Raw genomic sequence first — 23,843 nt, forward strand, 5'->3', positions numbered from 1 at the left:
AACAGTGTTTCAAGTCTTACTGAGCTTATTATGTCTCAAGAGCTTATCATGTCCTTGCTAGATTAGAGAGCGTGTGCTCAAAAAACACATACAAACATAAGGAAAAGTGCAGTGAAGAAAGCTTTCAAATAGCAGCCTCACAATTTTAGCTCCTGCCTTATGATTCTGTAATATGTGTTTGACCATTCTGAAGATCCGTGGACAGAATTGCACTGAAATTCTGTTTCCTCTCCTCTGCGCCAAGGGATCAGCCCTAAATAATTATTACTACAAAGTTGCATCAATGGGTTAAAAGCATCTGTAGAAAACTAAATCCTGTACTGTCTGGATTTGCACAGAAGACCACTGAAATAGCAGGCAGGCTGAAATCTCGGCAGTCTGGCAGTTTGCAATTAAATCGCTAGGAATGCATAAGCATTATTGGCCTTCCAAAGCAGATCCTTCCAGTTTTATGGGCAGAGAGTTAAGCACCCTGTAAACTGTACTCAAGCCTCAAATTCTCAGTGTTGCATCTGCTTTTGTTCAACATTTTATTTTCTGAAAGTCTTGTGGTTAGGCAATGAATTGTGAGTCTTGATTCCTGGCTATGACACAGGCTTCTTGTGTGGCCCAAGCCAAGTCTCTTAAACTGTACTTCAGTCCCTTAGTTGGGAAACAGGTAAAACACAACCCTCAGTGATGTTTTGTGCATAAATTAACTCGTGGAAGCCGGTTTTTCAAAGAGTTCACTAATTAACATTATAGACAACCCTATAGATAAAGAGATTATCAGAGGGCTCTGTCTGGCAGCCCTGGCAAAAGGGAAAGAGCACATTCCAGAACTTATGATAGGATCTGCATACAATTCAAGAAAACCAAGCTTACTGAATTACACAAAGATATCTTTTAAGAATATATACTTCTTTGTAAAAGAATATGTATTTCTTAGCAGTATGGATTTCATACAACATAGGCTATCTCCTGCATTTAGTTTTCTTTGGAGAGAAATGCCACCATCAGCTGTCAGCACAATTTATGTAAGATATGTTGACAAAATGTTACTGACTTGGAGGAATTCTGAAATATTTACTAAGTTAGCAACCAGAGTTGAACGTTGGACACATTATTTGCCACACATACACAAGTCTAATTTGCTGGAGAATGGAAAGACAATACCGTATGTCTTACAATAAACATGTTGATTATCACAGATTTTAAGGTATAAGCTAATTGGGGTAGATAATATGTTTTTCCAGTGTTTATACAGTGCCTACAATCTGGCTCATAAAACAAAATAAATTAGAGCTTTCATGTTAGCTTGACCAGAAATAGACTACAAGCAGGAATGAACATTAATAATTGTTCTATCTATGCTGACAAGAAATTAAAATAAAGGACTAAACCTTGAACCTTAAGATTTTATTTTTTAATGATATAGGATGAACCAACTCAGTCTTCACTATTAAATGCTTTATGTAAACCAGACATATCAAACTTCTTAAGCTCATCTCATTTTCTAAAAAATACTGATTCAAATAGTCACACGAAGATAAAAACTGAAAGATAAAAACTGGATATAGTTCATGAAATCTGTAGTTACGGTTCTCAGGAGCCACTGAAAAGCAACTGTACAATTAGGAGCTGAAATATGCTTTCAAACAACAGTAGAAACTGGCTCCAAAATTCTGTCATAAGTTACTGCCTAGCCCGCATACCGAAAAGTTAAGAGTTCTCTTTGAAACATAGTAGCTCAGTGGTTACAAGAAGTTAATATTCATTTTTGCCTTTGATTTGAAGATCATAATCCATACCAGAAAAACGGATTTTTCACTTGCTGTGCACCAGTGAATCCACTTGCTTTATTTCAAATAAAGCAACATTAACCTCTCACTAAAGCACAAACACCCGAGCAGGCAGAGCAGCCCATGACAATCCCCAGAACACATGCAACAAACTGCAATTTTCAGATTTCTCAGTCAAAGCTCAGGTGAGCTTCATCTTTGTTTTTGTTTACTCGCAGGTGGTATAATTAATCCATCAAAAACTCTGTTGCAACTTTAATGGCATTCAAATTCAGCATGCCCCAAAATTGTCGCGAAGTTTATTTACAGAAATAAAGACTGCCTATGATTTCATGACCAACTGAACACCATGGTTATTTTTCTAAAGCATACATTCAACTTCATGTTGTATACAGTATTATGGAACGGAGGAGGCCCTGTCTGACCCTTCATGCTTCTGTCCTAGAATACAGAATACAGAGTTAAAGCACCGCTGGGGTTTCCCACATATCTTCATACACAGATCTATGGCTGGGACTCTGCCATCACTACGCTTCAGTAGATCTCCAGCCTGCTTACATTCTAGTCCAACCCAGTGTAATTTATCATCCCTACATAAAAAGAATTTAAGTGATTACAGAGGAAATACAACCAATGCAAAGCCGTAACTTTTCAGAATTTGGAATCAGTTCTGCTGGGGCAGAGAGGAGTGCTCCTTGCCAAAAGAAACTGGAGAAATGCCACTTTGAAATTAAACCATCCACTTTCAGAATATACGCTACCAGGGCAGCAAAGCAGTGTTTTGCTATTGATGGTACAGCTCTGAATCCTCCCTGTAAGGCAACAATACCGATCTTTTTTAACATTCAGGTATTTTGCACTTGCTTCTGTGAGCTTAGCAAGGGGGAACTTTTTGACCAATACACTTCTGCATTACAAGCAGAGGTAGCAGCAAAGAGTCAAGTAACTCTCCCAGACAGAAACTAGTCACAATCTGGAATAACAGGGCAGCTGGGGCTCCATGTGCATGACTGCCTGAGTGGGAGGAGCAGGAAGACAAGCACTACCAAACTGGGCTGCAAATTTCATCTTGGACCTTAAAATGTGAAGTCTTCCCAAAACTGAGGAGAGCAGCTGAACGGAGCCCATGCAAACAAAGCCTTCCTGGGCCCTTATCTGATGTCAGTGATCCTCTGAAATTAGGTGTTGCCCAGGAAGAGCAGTGGGAAGGTACAGGGCTTGCCACTCCTAGGTGGCACCTGTCTTAAACACATTCCCACAGTTTCTCACAGTCACGTTGCCGGAGAGGAAAAATAAACCAGTAAAGGCCAGCTGTAGTTCCCTGAGAAAGCTGTGAAAAAGGAGCTACGGCTCCTACCATCTGGTACAGTGGGGAAACTACCCTCTCCTTTCACCAAGTCTCCCTGTACTCCCAGCACACACGGAAGGTGGTGTGGCCCAGCAACAGGAGGACAGCAGGCTGGCAGGGGGAAGGCTGATGGCAGCACTCCCAAAGAGGTAGGAACAATCAAGGAGTAAGCGATGACTCACGCTGTGCGATTTATTGCTGGGCATCGTTCCCAAATGTGTTAATAAAGTTGCAGCCAAAGCAATGCATATCCCTTAAGTCTTGGCTTTGTTCGGCCCGGCCAAGATGATCAAGTCTTGTTTTCAAGCAAAACAAGGATGAGATTCCATACAGTATTCCTACTGCAAATGATATATTTATGTCTCACCGTTCTACCGCACAGCATTGCCAACCCGCAAGTATTTAATAAAAGAAGTACAAAACAAGAAAGAAGCAAGAATACGTACAGACACGAAGTCATAAGATTTTAAACTTAAATTTTAGCTTAAATTCTTTTTATTTTCTTTTTTAATCTTCTATAATTTCAGATGTAAAAGATGACAGACAGTAGTAGTCCTCAGTCACTGTATTCAACTGAAACAAAATGCTAATATGAAACCAGGTAGCAATGGATTCAATAATCGACAGCTCTCATTTTCTTGAAGGTCTTTTGGAAACTGAGAAATTGAGGAAAGAGAAGAGAGGCCACAGAACTGTTTGAAAGAAAATATTTACTTTATCAGCTGGGGAAGCAGTGGTCAAGCATAAGAACTGTGACAGGTTTCTGTAAGCAGCCTGGTCAAGTGTCACATACCAGTTAGTGACAGAGAAGCATTTTTATATAGTGATCACTGTGCAAGCAGGTGCTCCTTTTAGCTCTAATTAGAATTAAAAGAGAAGCTATGTTCACACTTAGACTTCAATGCAGCTTTGGATTGTTAGAGATGTAGTAACTCAATATGAACTGGCTGATGTCAGCACTTCACAGGACAGTCCTGTGAGGGACAAAAATTATAAAGCTGTTAGAAGGGCAAAGGATAAATGAATCGTTTTTGCAGTGTGCAGGATACACTTCCCAGTATTGTCCACAAGTAGAAAAGAGAGTTTCCGAACGGTGTTTGAAGATGTCCTTGTTTCAGAAATTAAATGAGACATGGGCTAAATTAACAGAAGAACATATTGTCAAGCTATATCCTCAAGTAAAACAGGTATAAACTCAAGTATAAACATGATTTTTTTTAAAATGGCAGCTATCAGCTATCTACATCCATCTGTTTCCAAAGCCAGAACTGGCAAGGGAGGGGGGGGCAGGAGAAAAAAAAAAACAAAGTCTTTTCACATCTGAATTATGCTTCTCATGGAGAAGTGAAAAGCGCATGCTATCATCAGTCAGTAGTTTGCCAAAAAACCTGCAACAGATCTGTGAAAATTGGAAATGACATTCAAAATTGTTCATGACATTCATAACTGACTGATTTCTCTAAAAGATTTTAGTAGATTTAGTGGTCTTACAACTCACTAGCCACCTCCAGGAATTCCCCCACTGAAACTCAGGTAGTGAGTATACGGCTGGGCCTTACAACACGTAGCCCAATCCATCTATGCTTCCAGCATGTGGATCCCTAGTCAAGTTCTGCCGGATTGCATTCTACCAACAATATAAATACTACCAGATATGTTATTTTATAAATCTTTTTGTTACCATACAAGCTCTGGACATTGTGAGTACAAAATATGAAACAAGAAACAAGTGTGCTTTGATAATGACCAATAATAGCTCATGACCAACTCCTTTCCAGAGTGGGGTGCACAAGACAATCCACTGGGGTACAGGAAGAAAGTGTTTTTATACCACTGATAAATTACTACATCTATATCTCATCCTTTTTAAATTTCTCTTCCTGTGCTTATTTTATCATGTACATATTAACACAGTAATACACATATATAATTTATAAATAAAAATACATATATTGGGGGTTGCATTCTCTGATAGGGGTACGCAATTAACACTGTTGGGAGACCACTTTTCTAAACAACCTGATAATGCAAACCAACACCTACTGGCTGCCTTCAGTAAAAGCTTATCAGCACCAGGTTCTTGTCTGAGATAAAGGTGGCAGTTCAATAACCGCTTCAGGGAGCAAGACAAGGAAAGGGCAGGTAGATAGCAGGTTCACTGCTGTCACTAGGGTTGAGCTGAGGAACCATGGTTTTGGATGAAGATCTCAGAGTATATATACAAATAAGTAATGTGTATATTCAAATAGAAATATGATCCCTGTGTAATGGAAATATGAAAACGTCTCTTCATGTTTTCTTTGTTCCCTTCCTATTTCAGTTCCAAAAGTTGTTGACAAACTCACTCCACTATAATTCTGGTTTTGTATACCTCATATGTAATTTAGATAATGACTTCTGTGTTTTGTACAACTTGTTCAAGAGTAAGTTCATACAGGCTTCTTGCTAGCTCATTTTAGTAAACTCACATCTACCTAGCACTGCATGAGCGAAGCAGAGGTTTGACCCCTTCTAAAAATACATCCTATGGATGATTTGTTACCAAGCACATGTGTAAGCAGAATAATTTGTATACATTCAGGGAGCTTGTTACACAAAATTAGACATTGTAGCTACAAAGGAGCCTTGGCACATTATTTCCATGCCTCTTTCCTCTAACATTCAGAATCTGAAAGCAGCAGTTTCTCTCCAAGTGAAGTGAAAAGCAGGCATGAATTAAGTTCTACTGAGGGTGCCAGTGAGCTGCACTCACTGCCAGTGAGGGTGCTCTGTTGGTGACCCTGGCCCAGAATGCAAAAAGTTTATAAGAAATTCAGATTTTTTTCAGGGGAAAAGTGTAGGTGGGAGGGATAAGCGTGGCTTTATTGACCAGACGTGAAATTTTGGTAAACCGAAAGACAATCTGGAGACAATCTGGTTTCTTCCAGTTGTCACAATCCTCTGGTGTACTTGGAGCTATTCCAGAAGGCTGCTAAAGGAACAAAGATCTCTTGAAGAGTTGAGCATGAAGGATTAGAAAGGTAAAGCACAGAGGTGTTCTAGAGGGCTCTGTCTTTCATTCTTTCATGATGATGTGAAACAGCCAGCTAGAAAGGGACTAAAAGGTACAGTTGCATTGTTACCCCTAACTGCACTGATAAAGGGATTAAATAAGGCACTGGCAGCTTGCTTTCAAAAGAGAGTGAAACAAGAACACAAGAAAGTGAATTAGAGATGAAGAACGTTAACATGAAGGAGAAGAAATGAAAGAAATGAAATGAAAGAAATGAGGAACTAGGCAGCAAAGGAAAGAGGATCAGGCAATTACACAGCACCTCAGCAAGATGACAGTACTGCGTGCAGCCCCCTGCAACCCCACGGAGATGTGAATTCCAAGCAGGCAGATTCTTACATTCACCCAAACTGAATAGCCAAAACAAAGTGAAAGGTGGAGATTGCAGCAGTACCACGTTTCAGTCTAAAAACATATACGCTATTCATTTCCCAATCTGTCTTTGCAGTATTAACTCTCCTTGGTGAAATTAAGAAGTCAAAAACTCGGAGGTTTTGCTTTTTTTGACAGAGTGGAAGCTTTGGAAACTGGGGTTGGGAGGGTGTTTGAGAAGCACAAGCCCCAGCAATCCACATTTATGTGGATTTATGGATTTACCAGATTTATGGTATTTTCTCAAACTCCAGAAAAGTCAAAAAGGAATCCTGTTAACAAGTGTAACAAGCAGGTTCACAAAGGCTCACAAAAATTACATTAAAATCCACTGTGTTTTGGATGCATCTAGATATTAGGTCTGACGATCAGCTAGCACTTTATCATGAGCTTCACACAATGCATATAAAACGTCAAAGGCGTAACATCTCTCTCTTACATTAAATTGCCTGAATATAACAAACCAATTATTCAATTGAAAATACATCAGAGGAAAATTACCTTGAAAATTTACCAATCTGACAAAAGTTAATGGATTAACTAACCAAATACAATGGTTTTATTCTGCCCAATCTATTAGGCTCACAGCATAGCCAGATCTTACTGCAAAGCCAAAGACCTTAACACGATAAAAGCAAAAAGCATTAAGTGTATTAATGCCTGTTCAACAGCGAATTGTCTTTGCAGTATAGCAATGCATTATTGAGCTTCTGTTCACACTTCTTTGATTACAAAAAAACAGAAACAACCCAACAAACAAGTCACTCTGCATAGCTTAAGAGGCCCAACAGCCTTTTAACAAAACAATTCTGTTGCCATTTTTACATGGGTTAGTCAATGCCTTTCTCTTTTTTTTTTTTTAAATGAGCTAAATATAATTAATGACTTCAAAACAGAATTAGTTCAACAGCATTTGGCTGAAAGCATTTATTCGTACGAATCCAGTTATAAATCATAACTCAAAGGCATATTGTAAAGAACTTCACTGAACATTTGAATAGCAGCCTTCTATATAAAAGTGGTATTAAAGCTTAGACATTAGTCCAGTCAACACAAATTCTGATTTTAACAGGCTTGGATAAACATAAATTTTGGCTCAGCTAGTGAGCTTCAGCTGTCAGTACTCTGAAATAGATACAAGCTTTAGGAAACCTTTAATTCAAAAAGCCCATTATTGTACCAACTGGAATAGAAATACTTGAGTATCAAAGAGGAGTTCTTCCCTTCTTTCATGGTATTACTTCTGTAAGACACCAATTGATCTACAGCCCTTGAAAGAAAGATTCTCTCTTCCCTCTCCTGAACAAAAGTCAGTGCAGTTTTTTATCCATCACAGTGTAACAGCATCAAAAATGCTTTCTGCATCAACTTAAAACAAGGAGAAAAAACTGCAAACCACAAAGTTATTAAATGACATGTCAATTTATTTTGTCTGACAGATTCACTGCAGGGAAAAAAATGTTTTAATTAAAAAAAAATACATGAAGATTTGTTTAGAGCAGGTAGTAAGAACAAGTGAGGAAGAAGAAAAGGAAGAATTTATCTGGATAGTACTGCTAGTGTTACTCCGAGGTGCTGTTTGGCTTCATCAACAAAACAAGGATAGCTCACTAAATCCAGCAAGTGAAACACTACCCGAATCTAAACACCGAAGTGCTATGCCCCCTTTTCCTGGTGAGGAGCTGCTGTTCTCCAACAGCACCTTTGGGAAGAAGGTGCAATAGCCGTGCTTTACACAGGGAACAGGTGGGTAAAGGTAAAATCTGCCCCACAGCAGAAAAAGCCTGGGCTCATAAGAACTGTGGGCAGACAGCTATTACATGTGTAACTTCTACCAGATGTAAGCGCTTTACCAGCTTAATATCAGATCATTTGGAAAGGACTTGAAAGACATAACTGTGACTGCTACAGGCTGTTTGGGGAGCTGAAGAGCACTGAGATCTGTCCTGTGTCCTCTGGTTTGGGGTAGATGTCAGCCTGCTCTGGTCCTAACAGCTTCCAACACAAAGCCTGTTTAGGCTGGCTTTTGCGGAGGGTAGGGCAAAATTTCGCCAATAAATGAACAGAGCACGGCTGCCTGGCTCGGCCCTGTTTCAGATGACAGCAGGACAGCCGTGCAAACACCAGACTGGATACTTACCTTCTGAACTGGAGATTATTTCTCTCATCTGGGACTATTTATGCAATGCCTTGAGATTTAATACATTGCCAGACTTGCTGCTGGTTACTTAATAACATCCACAATATTTAGCAGTGTCTGATAAATTGTGTAACCAACTTAATTTACCCTCTCTGACATTAAAAACAGTTATTGTTAATGAACAATGCCTGAAAATATTTAGGTGGGTTGTTTAATTCAACTGAACAATGTACTTGGAACTACTGTGATGGAATTAGCACACAGGGAAACCAATACGTGCTTATTTAAATTCCTTCTCTGCTACATGTATTTTCTCTTTAATCATACAGCTCTTCCATTTCTCACTGGGTATAGTTACTCTACAGCGTCTCCCCTGAAAAACAACACAGTATTTACACTTTTTTTCTTTTAATGGCAAAAATTTTTATTCTTCCAGGCCATGCTAAACTTTCTTTGATCGGGTTGTTCAAATGGCTGAGCTCAGCATGGAAAGAATATCATTTCGAATAGCAGCAATAAGCACAGCTTCACTGAGAGACCTGATTTCCTTACTGGCCCATATTAAAAGCAGGAATATTTCTGCAATGTTATCACAAAGGTCCTGTACAGAAGAAGCTCAGCCAGCCTGCACTCAGTGACAAGGATGACCTGTGCATTTGATGCATACAAGGTGCTCCACTAATGTGAAGAGAAATACAAACAGGATCTGCCACACCAGCCTTGCAGCAGCTTGCTACATGTCAAGATGAAGGATAACTTCTTCCTTTGGACAAACTTGGTACAACAACCAAGTCTTGAAAAGAAAGGTAAACACCTAATAGTGCATAGGTTTGGAATAATTTTTCCAGTTCTATTAGCATGAGTTGTGAATGAGTTCAAAATGCTAGGGACATGACATTATTTTCAAAAAAACCCACAGTAGATATTTAAAACTAAACAAGTCTCAAGATTACATGCTACTGACATTGTTTACGATGGGATTAATTACTTATGGGAAGAAACTATTCCATTGTATATCTGCCTACATTTCTGAAAAACAAGAAAAAAAATAAAATCTTGTTTGCAAAGCACCAGATTAGCAGCAAGCAAACTGGGTTTTGCTCCTTGGATAAATCTCTTAGGTAGCTGAACCAAAGTAGCCCTTTGTGAAAAAGACTTTTTACTGAGATGTTTGCAGTCTCGGAACATTTTCCAAAGTGATAACAATTTTGAGATCCAGCTTAATACAAATTTGAAAGCATTTTCTGAACACTGGAATTAATTATAATTATTCTCCCACATTATACTTGGTGATTATATTTGAAGTCATGCTATGTAATTTCAATTATGAAGGTGCTTTTACACTAGAAGTAGATAAGAGTCCTCAAAAACTGTAAAACTTTCACCAATGAAAATACGCTTGGCTAAAAAAAACTTGCTCAAATGTAGAAATAATGCACAGCAGTGCTCTTCATATGAGATACATAGGTTTATGCCAGCTTTAGACATGTCCCTAGAGCTTTACCTTTAGCCTCTGAGGAAACAACCTGACCACCTGTGCATTCTGACAATTTTGAATATTCATCTATGTGTAGAGATCCCATCCGTTGCTGATACAAAATCTGAACTTAGAATAGTTTCCAAATCTCTAATAGCATGGCAACAATCCAACAAGAGAAGTTAAGTAACATAATCCTGCATCATTTTTTTTTGCCAGCACTTCCCTAAGAAATATTTCAGCTCAATCCAAAACCAGAAAAAAAAAAGTATTCAAGGATTTCATTTTGGGATTTTTGACTTTGTTGTTGGCAACTCTCCCCATGTACAAACTCTCTGAAATAACAAGCTATTAACTTGACAGTTCAGGTATTTTAAAGGTGGGAAAGACAGTCTCTAAAGACTTATTTTTTTTTTAATTCAAAAGTAGATTCTTTTAAAAGTTCCTCCAATTCAGCACATACATTGAATTCATTTGATTAGCCTTTCTACAATGTAAAGCTCTTGACTCTTCCAAACATACTCCATGCCAGCTAGCAGGTCAGGACTTGACATAACTGAACGAAGAAAACTCCACCTTCTTGTAACAGCACAGTACAAACACCTCTGCTGTTAATTCCTCATCACAGGGCACACACAATCATCACATTTACTTGAGAGTAATGGTTACTGTTTACAAACAATTATTACAGTTCCTCAGCAAAGTCTCAATTTCAGAGTGTGGAGCACCCTCAGCTCTCCCCGATGCCCTTGTGTACAGAAATGATCAGTGCTATTAGAAGTGCTCAAGCACCTTGTGGGGCTCAAGTAAAGCCACTTAGCTGGTAAAGCTCTACAAATACGGCTCATTTCTCCCTATCAACAGAGTGAGGCAACAGAGAGAGAAATAGGCCTCCCTAAATATACTTAGGATATATTTTTTCTCGAAACAGAAAAATAGAAACTTGTTTTTCCATGCAACACCTCTCAAATCACTAAGAACTAAGTTCTCGAAATCAGGGATGCTGGTGGCACTATTTTCTTCTTCCTTCCTGGCCACTGCTACTTGTTGCTGTGTGCATAGTCTCCCAGGGTAGAAGCCTTTAGTTGGGCAACAGTCATGCAATCAATGGGGGGACAGAAAAGAATTTGATACAAAGTTTTGAATGTGTTTTCATAAGAGTAGTTCACCTATGTATCATCAGATCTGCACTATGTCTGTACATACACAGCCACTGCAGCTCCTCTCTACAGTAGCGTTATAGAAGACCCCGACTTTTCCGAAGAGAATACGACAGGATACTTGTAATTTCTTCATGGTCTCAAAGCAAACAAGACAAACAGTGGTACAAATCAATAACCCATTTTATATTTCACATGGCAACTTGCTTATTAAAAATATATTTTTAAATCACTGTTTTAACAAAAGGGTCATTTTAAGAACACTTAACCTGATGCTGATTTAAAAACGTATGAATATGTATGCTTGGTCCATGGACTGATCAAAACATTAAATAACACCAATCCAAAAGCATTGGGGAATACTGCGAATGGTAATATCGAACTTGTTTACAACTGTTTCATTGGCAAGAGGCAGTGCTAATCATAAGCATGAGCCTTCCCAGCTCCCTCTTTCATGGCCTTATGGAGAACTTTTTGTCCTTCCAAAAAATGCAAATGCAGGTTTCTCTTGAGGTGCCCGAATTGTTCTTTTTGAGCCTTGATGTCTTTACACAATTCCCAGCAGTTCTTCTTAGCCTCTTACATTGTGACTTCTGTTTACTGATGCACTACTTCACTTAGTGTAGTAGCACATCAATTAATTATACAGGAGTATGCCTAATCAGGTTTCCCTAGGGTTTTTAACAGAAACCCTTTGTATTTCCTAATGATTCCCTGAGATTGTAAGTATTATTAGTTCTGCAATAAAAGAAATCAGAGTCTGCTGACAACACTATTTCCATAAAAGATGAAATTGGTATTAAAATTGTTGATCCAAGCAAACTCGAACTTCAGAGAATTCAGATTTAGTCTGGATTTCATGATTAACATTTTTACACCACATAAGCAGTCAGCACATATAGACAAGAAACACAAATGAAAAAGAAAGGCTGGAGCTGAAGAACTGACGTGACCTACTTTTCACTGTAGTATTAAAACATGCATTCAGATTCATCGCAAAACCTCCGCTAACTTTAACACGATACTATTGCAATTGGTCAATGGTGGTCAAACCATTTTCTGTGACAAATTCCTCAGACCCTGCCTTGCTCAGACACAGTAGGTGTGCTCTAGATGGCCAGTATTTCTTTTCTTTGTTCTAAAGGTAGAAAATCACAAACTTTCACCTTGATTTAAGGGAGACTTCAGGTATTAGTGTTTTAATACACTAGCTATGAAAAGCCTGAATCCACAAAATCACATCTCTCTTCCATGTTGCAGAAGTTCAGAAAAGATTAAAACAACAACAAAAATATATTGCATGGACTTCCACTATGTAGGAGCTGGTCACATTTTTGGCTAAATCATGTCTTGTATTAGGAGTAGTCTTAACTAGAAATATAGGTAGATGGCTGCCTTAACATAAAAGTGTTATTTTACAGAATCACAGAAGAGTTTATGTTGGAAGAAACCTTTGGAGGCTGCTTGGTGTGGCCCCTGCCAAAGCAGGATCCACCACAGCTCAGGGTTCTGAACAGTCGAGGTTTGAATATCCCCAAGGATGGAGACTCTACAGCCTCTTAGGGCGACATGATCCAGTATCTGACCACAGGTATAACAACATAAAAAACTATTCCAGAAGCAGACACTTAGCTTTCATTTCTGCATTTGTACAACTTTTGCCCATCCTCCCTCCAACCAATGAGACCGTGGTGTTGTAAGCATACTGCCAATCTGTCGACCGTGTTTATACACTTGAGTCACAGCGCACACAGAAACTGCGCGGCTGACATCACGTAAGCTCAGACGCTCATACCAAGTATGTTGGCAAGACTGGACTCTGAAAGACTGCTTTGAATTCTCCACCTTACCTAGTCCCCAAATCAGAAATGAAGATGTGCCAGAGATAATTTCCACATTATGAAAGCAGCTCTCTCTAGCATTCCACGGGGACCTGTCTGCAAGGCTGAACTGTATCTCTACAGTTCCTTTTGTCCTGTATTTGCTCTTTGATGTACAAGTCTGCCACAAACTAAGCAGTGATCTCTTTGATGTTGAACTTTTATACTTTATTGTAACTAGCATGCTTACAAGAGCAGCTGCCAGTCATTTTCCCTTCTAAACATTCAAATTTCACGAGGCACTTACTTTATGAGTCAGATTTCTCAGTAACTCATTTTCAGAATTTCCACAATAACTGTGCTACTCTTTTGGAACGATAACTTCATTGGAAACCAAAATCCAATCATGTTTTTCAAGTATTACAAATTAATGCAAGCAGGAGCTAATATATCTGAATGCGTTTAACAAAATATAATTAACTAGTCAAGTATGCATTTACTCACTTTTAGACAATTCAGGTCTGAGCTAGAGCCATGTTCAGCCAGTAAAAAGCACCAATAGCAGTTTATTAGGATCTCATCAAACACCTAATGACAACTGACATTGGAGCTGCGTGCTTCATCACTTCTTAACAAGTGTATCAGCATGTTTTACATAGCCAGTTCTCATGGTTTTTCTTCGTCAGGATCTTCTCGTTCAGGCTCTACTCAGTCGTCATAACAACATTCATACTGCAGAGAGCAGACACTAAATTTTAGATCTGACAATACAAAGGCAGATTAAATTACAAAGCTAGTGACTTCTGTTACAAAACTCTAATCAATGTGGGCAGAAAAAACATGCTATGAAGTGCAAGTTTACCACCAGTACACACTAGAGCTGTCCCTGTGAGACATACAAGAGTTTCCATCCCAAAGCTCTTTTGTGAGGGCTTTTAAATCAACCATAACAACAGAAATCCTTTGGAGTGAGATTTTGCCATTCAAAAGGTCTCTGCTTTAGAGTGACCATTACGTTTGGCTATTTTTCACTTCTGCAAGTATAAACAGTGTGGTTGGGAGGGCAAATATCGGAAGAAAATCAGAGTATTTTGGGACAGTGACAGTAAGGAGGGGAAGTTTCCCCCATACTGAGCTCTATGTTTCCACCACTAAACCAGTACTACTGGGGCCAGTGTTCTAGCCACAGAAATGCACTACTTCACACACTTTCATCTCCAGTTAAAAATGTAAAGCGAAGAAACATTTTTAGTGTGAAAGAAAAATAGGATTATTCAAAGGAAGGTTTGTCACAGACAGTGATTCCCAGTATCCCAAACTATCTCGCAGCTCAGGAACAGAACCGATGTGCTCAGAGCTGGAGGCGCTCAAAGGAAGCAGCGCCCCGGCAGCGGCTATGCCGGGCAGCCAGCTGCTGCGATTCACCTTCCTGACCAGGAGCTGCCAGCTTCTTCTGACAGATACCTGCAGGTTTTTAGGAAATAGGGTTAAGTAGAGCCAACCTTAGCAAGACTGGAAACATCACATTCTCAGGGCCGTTTCAGGTCCAGGCAAAAGGTAAGCTCTCAGCACTCACCCAGACTCAACCAACATGCAGCAAGACAGCCCACCACGAAAAACAAGAGTGAAATGCTGCTTATGTTACGGAGAGGCTGCACTTAAAATTGCCAACAGTGCATCCCGTGCAGGAGGCAGCAGATAAGGAGACAGGAAAACGATCTGCCTTCAGCTCCTGCCTCTGGGCCCCAGCCCCACGCCTGCCCAGGGTGCTGCCTGCCTGGGCGCCCTGCGGAGCTGCTGCTCTGGCTGCGGAGTGCCGGGAGGGAGAACGCGCCGCACCCGCTTCCGCAGCCATCCAGAAGGCGCCTATGTATATGAGGTTTCTCAAATGAAAGATCTATGGCTCTTTAATTAACCTGTCTGGTTTTTTTATTATCTGTTGATACAAGAATCTATCCAGCAGTCATAAACATCCTGATGCACTCATATTTTAAGCAAATGCTTCTTTTAATTCAATAACGTACCCACAGTACAAGAAAAACTCTACCCAAAGCCTAATACAATACATCTCTGTCAATCCCACAATTGCAGGGAGTGTCCCTCCGAAGGAAAACAACGCTGAGCATAAGCTCAGCTTCTCCAGCTGATCACCAGCAGTTTGCCCCTCTCGTGTGGTGGAGCGTGATGTGCTGCTGCAGTGAGGTTTCAAAACACACCTCCAAAGCACCAGGGCGCCCCGGCCCCAGATACCAGGCCTCGTACTGAAGAGTAGCTCCGCTGACATTTATACTCACCAAAATTTCTTAGTAATACAGCACCCAACACACAGATGTTTCTGAAGTAAACTAGAAAAACCTAGTCCAACAAGGGAAAAACGGTGGAAATCTACAATAAACAGCTTTGCGCAGTGCAGAAGATGGATTTATTAATTCCCAAATTGAGCTTGAAGCAATCACTATAAATTAACTAGAAAATGTGTTTTCCCACAATAACCACTCTGCCAAATCAAACACAGACAAAGATGAGCTAATTAATTTAGCTGAATGGAAAAGCACACCCATTATGAGTAACATTACAGTTGATATAGGAAGTGAGCAGCTACTGCTGCTCCTTTCAACTAGTAGAGCAATTCAGATCATTCAAATGCAAGTCACAAGTAAAGGATGCAAATGTAGAAATGCACAGAGAGGAAGCTCCAAATATTCTGATGACAAGGGAGTGCTTTTCCCGGGCTGTCTATGCTCTACTTGGACTACCAGCTTCAGGCAAAGAACACCTGGGGCTTAGAATTTAGCATCCTTTTGGGATGAGGGGAAGATAAATGACCCTTCAAGTAGGCACAGGACTGGGCACAGAAGGCTGGGCAAAAGAGTGCTCCTCTCCTCAAAATTAAGGAACAAGTAAACATCATCTCACAGAAGTTTTAGGAGTTGATACTGTGCTATGGGTTAACTGGGCCTAAGACCACTGATGTTAAGTCTCACGGATGTTAATTAATGCCACATGCAATGAGAACTTGATTTCTAATTGGATCATGCAAATTGTACTGGGTCTTAAACAGAAAATGGTTCTTGGGTGACGAGAGAAAATTGCTGAGTTAATCTTGACTCTCACTGTGCTTTGGAGAAAGAGATGGAAATTCAGTATTGCAAACACCCTTTCAAACTGTAGTGGAGGGCCTGCATACCACCCTATTCCCACTGTCCTGTTTAATCTGTCCAGAAATTAGCATTTGGAACTATGACAATTCTGCCCAAAATGGAAGTCAGAAGCCGTGGCCATACTGCATCCTTCCATGGGCTTCTGCTGCTTGCAGTTTACAAAGCAGCAGCAAGAATAACAAACTCTATACTGGTTTAAGAGTACTAAACAAACAGCATATTGTAGAAGAAAGCAAGTGCAAATACAAGGGCCTTCTCCTGATTTTTTTTTTAGTCCACAGTACAGAAAGTATTCTCTTGTATGTTCTAGGTGTGAGCAAAGGTGGCAAGAGGCCCAAACACACCCTGCCCTCCCCTGCTGTGCACGCTCTGTAGGGCGAGGTGCCTGCAACACCTCTGGCGAGCACCACCTGGAGCCAGCAAAAAGCAATCCTGGCATGCAGGAATACAGCCAGCAGTACGCTGTCAGCCAGGCAAAACTCCAGGTTGTGGTCACCTTAGTTTGAAAGAACACCCTCTGAAAAACCCTTGGTAACAGCAGAGCATCTCTCTATGTAAAAATTCAACATCGCTTTTATCTCCCCCCCCACCGCAGAATGATCAACTTCTTCCAAAGTGCGCAAATAAAGAGCCATCCAGTTGGCTGTATGAAGGCCTTGTACCAGGATTCAATGGCAATAAATACCATGGCATTTCAAAGAACACAAATATTACACAATAATTACATGGCTGATACCCTGTAAGTATGCTGACTATTCTATTTGCATTGTTCAGAAGTGAAGAGGTTAGCCTTATTTACATTCAAGTAGCTTTAATTAACCTTAGAGATAAATGCTCTTAAAATGAAAGCCAGGATGATTATACCTCTCAACACTGATTTTAGCCTAGATGGCTACATATGCAGCATGACAAAAGGCCCAAAGGCTGTATCCACGAAAACAGGAGAGCCACAAGCTACGGGTCCTGCATCAGTCTCCGCCATGAAGGAAAAGAAACAAAAAGCTGAAGCGAAATCAAGACATGGCTGAAGTCAACTGTGTAAGTGCTGCAGAGCCAGGCTGCACGTCAAACGGTGTCAGCTGCGGGTGCTGCTGACCACTGCACGGTGACACCGAGACAAACTGCACCCAGCTGCACTCATGGACAGCAGAGGATAAATGGGCTACGTTAATGGTGAGGGCAGCAGGCCAACCCACCCCCTCCAGCACTGCTGTGGAGCCCCCCAACTTCTTGGGGATGCCCTTACACTTGTGACTCTGATGGGAGTGCTCTCACATCAGGCTGCAGCCCAGGAGCAAAAAGAACATCAGCTGCCTCAGAGACTGCACCTCCACAGCTAACAACCAAGTCCCAGCTTTGTGCTTTTAAGCTGAGAGTACACGTGCATAAAGCGAGGGCAGCAGGATGGAGCAGATTCTCTGTGATTTACTAAAACCGGGCTCAGATTTTCTGGGATATCCCCTTGCTCCTTCCCATCAGCATGAAGGCTTTGGCTTCCCGTGCCACCAAGACGGAAAAGGGAACAAATGCTGACTGCTCCATGAAAATGGGAGCCTGTCTGGGAACCTGTGCAGACACAACCTCAGCGCAGAGTGCAGGCACTGCAAGGGGCTTGTTGCAGCGCACTGGCTTGTGCAAAGCCTGCCAGCTGTCAGTGGGCTCGGGACTGCAGCTCCCCCACGCTCTGAAGAGGGGAGCACTGCGACACCCCATGAGTCACCGCCGTCCTGAGTCATCCCCTGGTGTTCTCGACAGAAGGCACAGCCAACTGGGGAGCAGCCTGAAACTGCACCCAGCGTGCCAACCTGTACTTTGTAGAACTTCTTTAGCCTAAATGCCTCTAGCGAGAAAACTGGAAGAAAAACAAAACACAGGGCAAACGAAAGACTTGATTAATCACGGGCAAATCTCCCTTTAAAACAGCGTGCAGCATAAGAAGCATTCCTCTGCCAGGACCCCTAATAAGGCTTTCTGCTTACATTTTTCAGTCTGTGTATCTTTTTCATCTAATGAGCAAAGAGCTCTGCACCATATAGTCACCTTTTTCTCATAACACAGCTGTTCTGGAGAAAAGAATCCTCCCCTTCCCCATTTACTGTTTATTGCAAAACCAAGGAAAACTGATCTTCAAAAAAGAACAAGAGGCAAAGAAGAGAGTTTCTGCACCATTACTTATATGCATATCCCTTAGATATCAGTCCTCAAGGAAAAGACAACTCATGAAAGGAGAGAACTACCGGCCGTTTGATCTTCGGAGTTATCAGCTCTAACTGCAAATTACTGCTCATAGATAAATACAATAAGGTGAATATTTTTTTTTCTCTTATTGCAAATGAAAAAAGAGCAACATATGCTAAAACGTATCAAGTCTGACTAGTCTTTACTAATTTTTGTTATATGCAGTTATTTTGCACACTACAACAACTTATCTCGTGGGAATGTGTAAAAAAAAAAAAAACACACTGCATCTCCACTTCCTTTAATAGTAGATACAGAATTGCAAAGTCAGGCAAAGTTGCATGTACCTATTCATGGGAGACACAAAGGTTTGACAGTTTTGATTTAGCAATGTACAGTTTAGAAACAAATATACCAATTTAGAGTTCTCTTGTGCAGTGAAGATGAAATACTTGCAACCCTGCCAGTAATTAGTACATGATAGTTATCATTTCTACAGCGTACTGTAGGCAAGAGAAGCAGTAAGGAAGATTTAAAAACCCTTCAGGTTAAAATTTGGTGCTACATAGGCCTCAAAAACCCATGAACACACAATGATCTCTACAACAGGGAATAAGAAAAGAACACCATCTTTTTCATAGATGCTGGTGAAAAACTTGATATAAAAAGGACTCAGTGCTTGGCTGGGGTCTCCAGACACTTTTCCCCGAGCAAATAAATGCCAATACACACATTCACCTCCAGCAGGCAGAGCCAAGCACGGCTGCAGGCCATCACCCTGTCTGGCATGCTGAACCCACTGCCACCTCCCCCCCAGCCAAACAGGGGCAAGCTTTCGTGTTTGTGCAGAACCCGCACCCCAAAAGTCCATTCAGTGATTCCTGCCTGCCTACCTGTAAAGCCTCACCCCTTCAGGATTTTATTTTATTTTTTTTTAAGGGTACATTAGTCTTCACATGGTGTCTGCAGGTCACTGCGGCTTTGTCCTATTTATTCAGAACTGGCCTGGAAGAATTATTTGTGAGATCGTATTGCCAGCCAGGCGGAACAGGCTCGCCGTTTCAGCTAGGCAAGAGCTGTACAGAAGTTTGAAGTTTGACCTAGTGAGGTGTTCAGCACCCAGTTATCACTGACTTAAACAGGACATGCAGATTCTCCATACTTGAAAGAATGTCCCCAACCGAGACTTGTACAGAGCATGCAACTGCCTTTGATTATCACAGAGTGAGACATAAAGACAGATTTCCTCTTTTTACTTGCAAATCTTTAGTCTTTCAAAGGGCCAGAAACGTAGATTTCAGCAATAAACCTCAAACCAATCGTATCCTGTGAATGTGCCGCAATGAATGTCTTAGGTACGAGTCAGTCATTCAGATCAGCCGTAGTAAATTAAAGCAGCAAGAAAATAGCCTCTCAGCTAGCAATTCCAAAGGCCAGACTGTGTTAATATTTAGTCAACCAAGTTCTGTACTAGCGTATTTACTACATTGGATTTAACTCTCAACACTGCCAAAGCAAAAGCAGATTTAAACATGCTTCAATTTGTGAGGCAACCTTCTTTAAACCCCTGTCAAGATATTTTCCCATGCACGGTTGTTTACTGGTGAAAAGCAGAGAGTAATTACAAACGTGCTGATAGGTCAGTGCCAAGAAACATGACAAAAAACATGTCAAAAGGTCAGGCTTGGCAGGCTCAGGAAAGCTCAACCACAGTAAACAGCCCTGCAAACTCCACTAGGCCTCGAAGCGAGCTGGCTCTGCAGAGATGGAGCACGGAGGGCGCCGCGAGAAAAGCTCACAGCCTTCAGCACTACAGCCCTGCTCATCTGCCAGGAAAAATACAGCAAGATACGAAAGTAATTTGCACTAATAGGGAAAGCCACGCGTTCTATTTCCTTAAATAGTTCTTTTTCAGTGCCTAAACCCTCTTTCAGAAACAGCACCAGTCAGAAAACAAGCTGTATTTCTAAAGGTTCAAGCACAGACCTGGAAAGTTAAACAATTCTTCCCACAGCAAGGTAACAACCAATTCTTCTAATGTGGCCCATGAAGCAGCAACAGATTCAACTTCATTGATACCAACACAGCACAGGTCAGAATTTAGTAGCTCGGGTCACGCACTTCTATCTTAACAGTAAACATACCCTGTAGAAAAAGCACAGAAGATTCATGCCTTACGTCCCACAGATCACCATTTAGAAATGTCCATTTAAAGGACTGCAAAACCACTGCTACATTTCTTTCTGTACTTTATTAATTCATCACAGTGAAAACTGTTGTGGCCTGATGACTGTACAGGCCAAGTACTTCAGCTCTCACCACTCCCAGGCCTGCTTCCCGTCAGTCCCCCTAGAAACTAGGTGCCAAAAACGTGTAAAATACAAGTTTCTGACTAGCTCTCTCTGTCTTGGGCTCACCTCGAGTTATGTACTGGCACGATAACCTAATCCACTTGTTTTTACTCCAGTGCAGAATATTTGCTCACCGATTCACCGCCTTTAGTTCCGTTCTCCTTCAAATCAACCTTGAAGCTTCTCCCCGAGAAGACTTGCAGGAATAAGGTCTGTACCAATGCATATGTTAGCAAAATTATCTGATTTCTTTGCAAACTTTCAGTGGTCAAGCACAGAAATTGCACTCCCCCTTAAAACCTTCACCTAGTTAAGTCTGGCCTGGATGTATATAAACGAACAACACAAGGTTTCCTGAATCCTCTAGGCAGAATTGTAATAGTTAGTAAACAATTTTTAAAGATAAAAATATTTGCACAAGCTTTTTGAACTGTGATGCTTCACCACTGCCTATTTTCTTAGAAACAGAGAAAAAAACGCCTTTCTTCTCTGCCCGAAACCATGAAGTGCCATTTCCTATCACACTGCCTGCTTCACCGGCACTTCCCGCCTCCTCACTGGACTGCTCTTCGCTTCCCAGCTCTTGGAGCACACCAGCCCAGCTGACCAAAATTTTCACTCGTTCAAACCTGTATATAGTCTGAAAACCTGAGTATTTTCTAACATGAAAGCAGGCATGTTTGACGGAACATTATGTTGCGTAAAAAAATTGCGATTCAGAATTCATTTCACATGGTACCCATTCAGGGTACCTTGAAAGTAACTGAAGAGAAATGAATACTCTTCTTTTTTGCTTGAAAAAAGAAAACAATACAAAAATCTCATTATCGTTCTGCAGACCATAATTTTCTGTACTTTACCTACACACCAACCGTAAAAGCTTAGAAGAGCCAAAAGATGCCATTTCAGCATCAAGAATAAATAAAATATTAAATTCACCTACGCATCTTGCACTTTTCCCTTGTGCATTTGAGCTTATATAAAACTGGATTCCCTACCCTTCTAGTCTGTCTCTCAAATAACAAAATTGTTGATCTATTATTTCATGGAAGTCAGAGGTCACTTCAAGACAAATGACAACACATTTCCTTCAGCTGAACTCTATCCAGCAAATTAAGGAAAACATAAGAAACAAGAAAGTTTTTCAATGCACTAGAAAATTAAGTGGAACGAAATACGAATGAAATTTACTGTAGAAGCATTTTGTAACAAGGACAAAGCCCTAAATGACTTCACAATAAAGCTGTTCCAAATTACACTTGAAAATCCAAAATATGGGCTCTGACAAGGTTTTACATCAGTATGGGAATTGCTTTATATGAAACTCCCAAAAGAATAGAAAAAGATTACTTCAAAGGTGAGTTGCTGAAAATCAGCTTCTTGCTCTTTTACAATACCGCCTCATGCCTCTGTCCAAAAGCATACAAAGCGATTATACTCTGATTCTCTTTAAAACTGGTGTACTTAAAAAAATAAAAAATAAAAATAGTTTTTTAGATTATATGGTTGAGGCAGGCTTACGAGGGACATGCTAACAAACCGTGCTGTTATATGTAAAATTCTAAGGGACTGCTAGAATGGCCATGGAGTTCACACTTAAAAAAAAAAAAAACATTTTCTTTTGTTTCAGATGCGAGTATTTGAACCAACCCAATTATAACTTCTTGCCAAATACATGCAGCAGAACTAATGATTAATGAATATAGTGCTTTTCTTTTTGTTCACTCTGGCTCCCTCCGAGAAGCAAAGGAAGCCCACTAATTGAAAATTACCCTGCTTCAAACGCTGCACTGCTATCGGTGCGCACTGCCTGCTGCTCTTGCAAAGAGGGAAAAAAAAAGGAAGCAGGCTCTCAGCGATGCAGGGTTTAACCTTCTTTTTCACGTACATATTTCACGAAAAGGAGAAACTTCAGAAAAAAAAATACCTATGCAACTCATGGAAATAATTTAAAAGGAATAGATCGTGAGTTTCGGTCAGAGCGTTACATTCAAACGTCAGCAGCGATGCTCTTTGGAGATTACCGTGGAAGAATACCCTCGCTAAATATGACAACTACTGTTTTAAGATTTTTTTTAAAATACAAGTAATACTTTAAAACGCTGTAGTGCAAATCTATACCACCGGCACAATTTTATTAGGACACGGCAGGGACTGGGCACACACCGCTGCTCTTCGGCTTCCTCATCGAAAACTTGCTCGGCTCTCAGTCCGGCATCGCCCCTCGTGAGGGCTGGCGGCGGAGAGCAGGGAGAGGGGAGGGCTGCGCCCCCCGCTCAGCAGCTGTCATTCCCGTTCGGTCGCAAAGCCCTCCAGGGCCGAGCAGCTCTCCCCGCAGACGCCGCACCGCCTGTCCCCGGGTGCCGCTCGGCCAGCTCCCCCTGCCCCGCGCCGAGCCGAGCCGAGCCGAGCCGAGCCCCTTCCTTCTCCCCCCGGGAGCTGCGGGGGGGGCCGCGACTCGAGCGAGCCCGGGGCCGTGCCGGGGCAGCGCCTACCTTTACCTTTCATCGCGGCGAGCACAAAACACATCATTTGTCAGGGGCGAAGCGGCGGGGCGCGGAGCGGAGCGGCGAGGAGCGGAGCGGAGCGGGGAGGAGGCGGGCAGGAGGCGGGCCGGGCCGGGCCGGGCCCCGGGCGAGAGCCGCCTCAGCAGCAGCCGCCGCCGGCTGCCAGCGCAGAGGCAGAGCCGCGCCGCGCCGCCATCCCGCGGCCCAGATGAGGCTCCATGTGAGCGCCGCCCGCCGGCCCCGGCCCCCGCCTTGTTTACGCCGCTCGCTGCTTCCCCTCCCCTGGCGGCGCCGAGGGGCGGGCACGGGGCGAGCCGAGCCCAGCCGGGCCGGGACCAGCCCCGCAGCGCCGCCCCCTGCGCCCGCCCCCGCCCCCGGCCCCGGCCCCGAGCCGCGGGGGGACGCGGGGGGACCGGGCGGTCGGGGCGGTCGCAGCGCCGAGCGGGGCCGCCGGCGGGCCGGGGCCCAGCACCACAGCGCTGTAAGGCGGCCCGGC

The 23,843-nt window shown here is 41.9% G+C and overlaps 1 protein-coding gene across 8 annotated transcripts in view; it reads right to left on the reverse strand.

Moving 5' to 3' along the window:
• The window catches only part of RORA (RAR related orphan receptor A), a 410,146-nt gene that overhangs the window by 50,338 nt on the left and 335,965 nt on the right, over positions 1–23,843 (reverse strand). The window contains exon 1 of one of the 8 annotated variants that reach the window (XM_027466155.2): positions 23,336–23,643. The exons of 5 other annotated variants lie outside the window; for them this stretch is intronic. In XM_027466155.2, the coding sequence (XP_027321956.1) occupies positions 23,336–23,372 (37 nt within the window). In that variant the 5' untranslated portion in view covers positions 23,373–23,643. Of the gene's footprint in view, positions 1–23,006; positions 23,238–23,335; positions 23,644–23,843 lie in introns of those variants that run through there. 2 more of the 8 variants (XM_027466156.3, XM_038185247.2) reach the window with 2 other exon arrangements.

Source organism: Anas platyrhynchos, chromosome 11 (genome assembly GCF_047663525.1).
Source record: "Anas platyrhynchos isolate ZD024472 breed Pekin duck chromosome 11, IASCAAS_PekinDuck_T2T, whole genome shotgun sequence".
NCBI lineage: Eukaryota > Metazoa > Chordata > Aves > Anseriformes > Anatidae > Anas > Anas platyrhynchos.